Raw genomic sequence first — 8,265 nt, forward strand, 5'->3', positions numbered from 1 at the left:
TCTGGCTTCTCTCTCAGGCCCCTCCATCTCCCACTTGCCTCCACCGTCTTCTCACCTCTTCATCACCTCCTATATTTCTCTTTTTGTCCCTCTGCTCTCAGTATCCCCTCCTTGGGCTCTCCTGCTCCAGGCCTGTGGGCCACAGGAGGTTGCATTTTCTTGGGGATCCTCTGTCAGAGGATGGCCTGCCTGACTCAGGCCTGGAGGGATCCCAGGCAGAAAGAAATCACTCTAAGTGCTGCCCCTGCCCCCAAGACTTTGGCCAGATCTTGTGACCCAAGCAGCTCCACCTGGGTCAGCCCTGGACAGATGTGCCCTGGCCAGTTCAAGCTCTCTTGCAGTCTCCTCAGAGATTCCCGTGTCCCACCCCTGACTTGGCCCTGGCATCCTGTGCAGTGAAGGCACTCAGTGAGACTGGGTGAAGCTGGGTAGGGCAGGGTTAGGCCAGCTCCTATCCCTGCTTCTTCTCTGTGAGGCTCTGCCCCCAGGTAGGCTAGGGCCTGGGCAGGGCTAGACTTCACAGGAATCTATTAACCTCCAGTCAGAAGAGGGTGGAAGAGCAGTTGGCTTGGCTGTACTGGATCCAATGCCTGGTGCTGGTGTCACAGTGAGATTCAGACCCCTCCTCTTCCTAGGCACAGTCCCAGAGACTCCTTTTCCACCACCTGTCTTCAGAACAGTCACACGCCCACCTCTGAGAAGGAGTCACCTCTGCCCACTGCCAACTTGCTCCATGTTTCTTCCTTTCCTGAGCCCCATGACCCAGCTGCAGAGTCAGTTAGGGGGAAAATCCACAAGTGTCAGGGAACTCTCGCTCTGTCTCCTCAGTCTCTCCAGGGACAGAAGGGCTCTCTCAGCATGTGACAAATGTCAAGAGTTTTAAGGAGAAGTGTCCAGGTCTCCATACTTGTGAGTTCATAAAACTGAAATGTGAGCATCTCCCATTTAGGCAGGGTGGTGCTGCCTCTAATCACAGCTGCTGGGGAGACTGAAACAGAAAGATCTAAGGTTTGAGGTCAATTTAGGTAACTTAGTGAGACCCTGTATTTGAAAAAAAGAAGGAGAGAAATCTTGGTTAGTCTCAGCAAAGGCTATTTGATTACCTTAATATTTTAAAAAATATTTATTTTTTAATCATAGTTGGATGCAGTATCTTTATTTTATTTATTTTTATGTGGTGCTGAGTATCAAACCCAGGGCCTTGCACATGCTTGGTGAGTGCTCTACTGTTGAGCCACAACCCCAGATCCATGATTACCTTAATATTTTTATATAAATAATTTTATATTTAAAAAATGTATTTTTCTTTTTCCTTTTTTCTTTTTCTTTTTCTTTTTTTCTTTCTTTCTTTTCTTTTCTTTTTTTTTTTTTTCGTGTGTGTGTGTGTGTGTGTGTGTCTGTGTTTGCTTTTTCTGTTTTCTGTTTTTGTAGTGTCAGGCATGGAGCCCAGGGCCTCCCTTGGGCTAGGCCTGTGCTCTACCTCTGAGCTCCATCTCTAGCCCTTGTTTGTGTTTTCTTTAAGTGTTTTCTGAACTTTGTTATTTTGGGTTTCTCCTTCATGTACGTTTGGGCTTTCTCTGTCATTTCTCACCATTCTCAAGTTCAATATTTAACTTATTACTAAGCAGGCAGAGTCTGGAGGTGGTGCTCAGTGGGAGAGGGTCTGCATACACCAGGCCCTGGTCCTCTTCCCAGAACAGAAGAGATCAAAGAAGCACTTCTTGCCTTCCCTTATTTACCTAAAGCTGCATGCTTTCCTCTGTGTCCTGCTTTCCTCCTTTGACCTTTGGTGATATCCTGAAGATCACCATGCTCACCCAAGGGCTCTTTGAAATAGGTGTATAGAGTGTGGCCACGTGAGCCTTTTCTTCAGCCATCTTTTGTCATCTTTAATTTTAAGCATTGAGATTCGAGAACATCATCTGTACAGTGTTGGTTCTGTACCAATTGCCTTCTTTGGTGGCTTGTCCATGGTTGGATTTTTGTATTTCATGTGTCCCCCATCCCAAATCACACATTGTCTGGCTTTTCGGTATGTTTTCTAGATATTTGTTAGTTCAAAGTTTTAAATGGTGTTATTGAAGTCTTATATATATATCTCTTTGCTCATTTCATCAGATTGATGGTTGTGAGTGTATGTTGAAACACTCCAAATAAATTGTTGGCTGGTGGTGGGGCAGCTGCTCTGTGGTAGAGCAGCTGCCGAGACTGTGTGAACCCTGGGTTTGTCCCCATCAATAGCAACAACAATCAAAAAAAGCCTTTTTTCCTTTCTTTGTCATTGTTCTCTCACTTGTTGCTTGATCCGTATTTTCAGGCACATTGCTAAATACATAGGTGCTCATAATATCTTTTTGATATGTTGTTGTTTTACCTGCATGTCCCTAATGATCTTTCTCCTTGATTATATTTTGCCCAATATCAACATCTGTCCCCTGTATTTCTTTGGTTTTCTCTTTGGATGACATGACTTGCCCCATTCTTTGTTGTCAGGTCTTTTTCTATTTCTTCTTTTCTTTTGTGTGATGCTGTGGATGGAACCCAGGGTCTCACCAGTGCTAGGCAAGGACTCTCACACTGAGCTATACTCCCAGCCCTTCCTTTTATTTTCTTCTCTCCTCTCTCTCTCTCTCTCTCTCTCTCTCTCAAAGATCCAAGGTTTTATTTATTTTTTAATATTTATTTTTTTTAGTTTTAGGTGGACACAATATCTTTATTTTATTTTTATGTGGTGCTGAGGATCAAACCCAGGGCCTCATTCATGCCAGGCGAGTGCACTACCACTTGAGCTACATCCCCAGCCCTCTCTCTTTTGATAAGGGGTGTCACTGCATTGTCCAGGCAGGTCTCAAAACTAGGGCCTCAAGTGAACCTCTTGCCTCTTCATCTTGCATAAATGGGACTGACGACAAACAGTGCACTACACCTGGCTTTCTGTTTTTGTATTGCTTTGTTTTTCAGGTAAAATTTACATAGGGTAAGATTCACTGTTTTTGGTGTCGATTTCTGTGAGCTTTGATAAACATATTCATTTTAGTAACTTCCCAACCACAGTCAATTTGTAAACAGTGTCATCTCTCCCCTACTCCAAGCTCCAAACTACAATTTGTCCCTAAATGCCCATGTGCTACAGACTTAGTCCTAGGTTAGCACTCTTAGGAGGGGGTGGGTCCTGTTGGGGGTTCTTCCTTTCACTGGGACCTGTCCTTGAAGGGGATATTGGGACCCAGCTCCTCTTCTTCCTCTCATTGTTCCTGGCCATGAGGGGAATGACTTCACTTCTTCTTCTCCTCCCCACCATGATGACTTCCAAGAGCATTTGGGTAACCAATCACAGATGGAGATCAGTTAAAAGTGTGAGCCAAAATAAGCTTTCTCTTTGGAAGTTGATGATGTGAGGAATTTTGTCACAGTAAGTGAAAGCTGACTGATACACTCCTGGTTTCCATGGGGCCTTAGAACTTTGACAACTTTCCTCAAATACCTATTTGTGCATGTCACAGGCATCACTATGGTTGATCTGAATAGGACCTCCATTTCTCCTATGAGTCACCTTTCCATGACAAAGCCTCTCTGGTGCTCACTGGACATGGTTTAAGGAGAGGAATAAGCTTTCGTAGCCCCAGGAACCATCATGGTCGGGTTTGCTGTTGGCCACAGGTTTTCCACAACCCTATCTCTGATCTTTTTCAGACCTCTTATCAATAACAATCTTGTTAACATGGAATGAATATTTTATTCAAGTACACAAGAGGGAACAAATTCCATGACCATAGTTTAATATTTATTTTTATTTTTTTTGTTACTGGGAATTGTGATTGTATTCAAGGTCACTTTATCATTGAGATACAGCCACAGGTTTTTTTTGTTTTTGTTTTTTTTTTTTTTTTTTGAGTAACAGGTTTACTAAGTTGCTGAGGATACTGCTAAATTACTGAGGCTGGTCTCAAACTTGCAGCCCTCATGCCTCAGAGTCCTGAATAGCTGGGATTACAAGTGTAGGCCACTGCTCCTGGCTGCTTGATTTTATAATTTGAACACATCTGTCCAGTTTTCAGCCCAACAAATAGTGATCAGCAAAACAGAAGTTGGGGAACTTCTGTATTGTTGGGGAACACCCCTTCATGTCACTGTGCCACCCCAGAACTGCAGCACTATAGATTAGTTTTGTATAATTTTTTAAAATATATTTTTAGTTGTAGGTGGATGCAATATCTTTATTTTATTTATTTATTTTTATGTGATGCTGAGGATCGAACCCAGGGCCAGGCAAGTGCTTTATTACTCAGCCCCAGCCCCAGCCCCAGCTTGGTCTAATTTATATAGACAATCTTCAGTCTTCAGTGCCAAAAAAATTAATTGGTTAACTTAAAACATTAAGTTTTCAATAGTATGTATATATTTTTGTCTCCACCCTGTCTTTGAACATCACACATTATTGTTCCTTGTATTTCTTTTGCTTCCTATTTTGGTGACATAGCTTCTTCCATTCTTTGCTTACAGCATAAATTAGTTCTGCCTATTTTTGTAATTGTTAAAAAAATCTTAAATTCCCAGAAACAAACAAAAAAATTGTTAATTAAAAATCTTACAGTCCTCCAAAGTATATATATATATATATATTTTGTGTGTGTGTGTGTGTGTGTGTGTGTGTGTGTGTGTTTCAACTCTGTTTTGAGCCCCACAACTAATTTTCCATTACTGGTGGGGTTTTGGGGTACTTTCTTGCTGTTTTACCCACTTTCTCTGGTATGTTTTAAAAAAAACAAAGAAATGGTTTTTACATTTAAATGTCATTTAGTTACAGTTTGTTTATTTAAGTAATTGGTTAGTTTTTACAGCTTTGTGAATGGAACCCAGGGCCTCCTCCGTGTTAGGCAAGCTCTCTACCAGTGAGCTACACTGTACCAAACATGTTTTATTTTTATTAGACAATGGATGATCTGCTTCTCTTGGAGTAGGGTGTGGGCATAGACCTTCTGAACAAGGTCTATGTGAGAAAACCACAGAAATGGGAAGACTTATTTATATGTTTGTTTGTTTTTGCTGGAGATGGGAATTAGATGCTTCCACGTTAGGCAAGTGCTCAGCACTGACCTAAAATCCATGTTTTATCTACTTATTTATTTTGGGTACAGGGGATTGAACCTGAGCTACATCCCCAGTCCAACTTTTGTCTTATTTTGAGACAGGGTCTCACTGACTTGCTGAGGGTCTTACTAAGTTCTAATGTGAGCTTCAAACTTCTGAATCTCTTTCCCCGTTCTCCAAGTCACTGGAATTATAGGTGGGCACCATTGCACCTGGCAGGCATGTTTTATTTGTTATTTAATATTTATTTTTTAGTTGTATTTGGACACAATACCTTTGTTTTATTTATTTTTATGTGGTGCTGAGGATGGAACCCAGGGCCTCGAATGTGCTAGGCAAGTGCTCTACTGCTGAGCCACAACCCCAGCCCAGCATGTTTTACTTTTAACAATGAACCATGGGCTCCTCTTATTTTGGAGTAGGCTGTGAGCAGGGCCTTCTGAGGTTATGGACAGCTTCATGGGCAGGTGAATGAGGAGTGTTCTGGAAGAGAGGGATGGGCTTTTCTCTGATCCCCCAAAGGGTCCTTGACCTGGGAATAGGTGGGCAGTATACATGGAAGGGTTCTGTCAGTTTGCTCTTCCCCTCTGCGCTTGCTGGTCATTTCTGTGGCTGTGGGTGCTGAGGACTACAGGCCCTCTAGGTGGTACCCATCTCTGACAAGTTCTGATTCTACACGGGCAGGAGTCAGGCCATTGAGGTGAGACCCAGCTGTGTGGCAAAAGTCTTGTGGGTGCCCCAGCCCAGCCTCCCCAGCTTGGCCCCGTGGCCTCCTTGGGTGAAAGGGTTCAGCTCTTTGAAACATGGTGAGCTGTTTCAGCGGCCCTGCCAAGTGCCCTCCCTTAGGCCAGCTCTACTCCTTCAGTCTCCAGGGAGGGGTAGGTACGTAGCCTCTCTCCAAGAGTCTGGGAGTCATTGGATCCCCACTGTCCCTTCCCCTTCCCCTGTTCCCCTCTCAGACACTGTCTTGTGTGCAGATGACTGGATCCTGTCCTTTTGGATCCTTGTTTTTGGGAACCTGCTGCAAGTCCCAGCCCTTGCTGGGAGGGGAAGCTAGGGCTGTTTTTATATTCCTGGACCCCTGTGGGCTCCTTCCCTCTTCTCTTCAGGATGGTGAAAGCATGTTGGGTCACTTCTGAGTTTCCACCAGCCCAGCTGGAATCCATCCCCAATGCCTCCTCCCATTTCAGACAATCAGACAGCAGGAGAGTGGAGGGTTGTGGGCATCTGCTTTATTGATTTATTTGCAGTACTGGGCTTACACCTAGGGCCTTGCACTTGCTCTACCACTGAGCTGCATCACAGTCCTTTTTGTCCTTTATTTTGAAATAGGGTGTCATTAAATTGCTGAGACTGGCCTTGGAATTTGGAATCCTGCTTTGGTGCTCAGGTAGTGGAGATTATGGGCATGTGCAACCACACTGGGTTTGCTGGATTTTCATTCCTTCTTGGAACCGCTAAGGGGAGCTAGGGGTGCAGTCGGAAAGGGTCCAGAGATAGCAGAGCTCAGTGTTGGGAGAAGGCGACCTCGGGGTCACAAGCAGGGTCTGTGCGGCAGCCATCTGCAGTGAGAGTTGGTGTCAGTGGCGGTTTTCCCCCCGCATCCCACCCAGCCCGGGTCCCCGCGCTGGCCTCCCAGGGCTCACCTGAGCTGCAGCAGAAGCCGGCGGATGCGCACCGGCCCCCGCTCCCGCAGGGCTTCTGGCCCGACTGGCAGGGCGACGGCAGGTAGTTCTCCTTCTGGCAGCGCAGCGCCTCGGCTGTGCCCACGAAGCAGCCCAGCTCGTCCCCGCAGCAGATGCTGGGCCCGAAGCAGCGACCTTTGCCACCGGGGCCGCAGGGGAGGCACTGCGGGGAGGAAGAGGGATAGCAGGAGTGGGGAGGCGACCGAGAAGGTGGTCTCTCCTGCAGGGTGGGAGGAGCAGATTCCTGGGATTCAGGGATCAGGGAGTGCAGGCGGATTCCATGGGGTGGCAGTCGCTAAGGGCACTGGTTGGCATGCGCGGCGGTCAGGACACAGGAAATCTGCCAGAGGCCCCAATAAGCCTGGGATTGGAGGGTCATGCCTGTAGGTGGTCGGGCCTCCAGGCCACACAGCATAGCCATGCAGATAGCAGGATGAGGGTCAGGTGTCTCACCTTGCGCATATCCAGCTCCAGCACGGCCCTCTTGCCGCCCAGGGGGCAGTTCTGGATGTAGCAGGCAGAGGTCAGAGCCAGGAGGCCCAGCAGGCAGCAGGCGAGGCTGAGGCTGGCCATGGTGGGGACACGCTGGGTAAGGGGATCCACAGCTGGTGGCAGTCTTCTCATGCCTGGTCTTTTTATGCTTGGGCGCTGGACCTGCTTGGCAGCTGTCTAAGAATGCAGTCCCATTACTGGTCACAGCAGGTCACTGTGGGTCAGGCTGTGTTTGCTCAGGGTGAACCCTCTCATTACCAGTCCACCCCCACCCCCAGCATCAATGTCACACATTTGCTAATGAACTGAGAGAGGGCCAGAGGTGTCCTAGGAAGGAGGCAGGCTGGGTCAGCCTGGGCCATGAGGGTGGGAAAGGAAGAATTGGATAATGGAGGGTGGGGAGTTCAGCCCAACCTAGAGCTATTTTTCTAGACTTCCAGAACCCGAAAGACGGTGTGAGGGTGGGGATGGTGGACCCTAGGGCTCCTCCAAGCAGAAACAGCCTCTGGCTAGAATCCCCATCCATACGCCTTGGTCCACACACATTCAGCCCTTGACCCCCTAGTAAAGGTGTCCTCTTCCTAAGCCTGAATAACCAGAACCCCCCCCCCCACCCCAGGACACAGCCACAGCCACTTCCCTGCCCCCAGCTCTTGCATGGGCGAGATCCCAGCTTTCTCCCACCTCTGCCTGCAAGTCAACCTCTCCTCCAGCTAGGAGCCGGGCTACAGTCCATCTGTATTGGAATTGACAATATCTGTGGCTGTGTCACCAACACAGGTGACGGGCAACCTCCCATCATATAAAGTCACTGCAAATGTCTCTAAGGATTGTTTAGACTCATGGTCACCTGGAGATCAGGGCACTCTTCTGGCTGCCCCTAGAGCTTGGAATCTAATGATTTAAAGAATCACATTTGGCATCAGAATCAACTGAGTATAATAAAGGAAAGCAAAATAAACAAATAAGCAAAAAATAAGCTGATAAGTAAGAAAAT

At 46.8% G+C, this 8,265-nt stretch overlaps 1 protein-coding gene across 1 annotated transcript; it reads right to left on the reverse strand.

The window, feature by feature from the left end:
• Positions 1-6,597: 6,597 nt before the first annotated feature.
• On the reverse strand, positions 6,598-7,349 carry LOC143394361 (oxytocin-neurophysin 1). The gene is made up of 3 exons (XM_076848986.2): positions 7,230-7,349; positions 6,738-6,939; positions 6,598-6,653 (listed from the first exon to the last, which is right to left on the reverse strand). The coding sequence occupies exons 1-3, from the start codon at positions 7,347-7,349 to the stop codon at positions 6,598-6,600; spliced, it is 378 nt and encodes a 125-aa protein (XP_076705101.2).
• Between the last annotated feature and the right edge of the window lie 916 nt (positions 7,350-8,265).

This window comes from Callospermophilus lateralis, chromosome 3 (genome assembly GCF_048772815.1).
Source record: "Callospermophilus lateralis isolate mCalLat2 chromosome 3, mCalLat2.hap1, whole genome shotgun sequence".
Taxonomy (NCBI): domain Eukaryota; kingdom Metazoa; phylum Chordata; class Mammalia; order Rodentia; family Sciuridae; genus Callospermophilus; species Callospermophilus lateralis.

What these genes read in the sequence shown, in the direction of transcription:
- LOC143394361 (XM_076848986.2), bottom strand. Translation starts at nt 7,349, where the DNA reads ATGGCCAGCCTCAGCCTCGCCTGCTGCCTGCTGGGCCTCCTGGCTCTG. An exon ending in TGGAGCTGGATATGCGCAAG is followed by an intron (nt 6,940 to 7,229) that starts GTGAGACACCTG and finishes TCCTCCCCGCAG; the next exon opens with TGCCTCCCCTGCGGCCCCGG. An exon ending in CGGCTTCTGCTGCAGCTCAG is followed by an intron (nt 6,654 to 6,737) that starts GTGAGCCCTGGG and finishes CTCTCACTGCAG; the next exon opens with ATGGCTGCCGCACAGACCCT.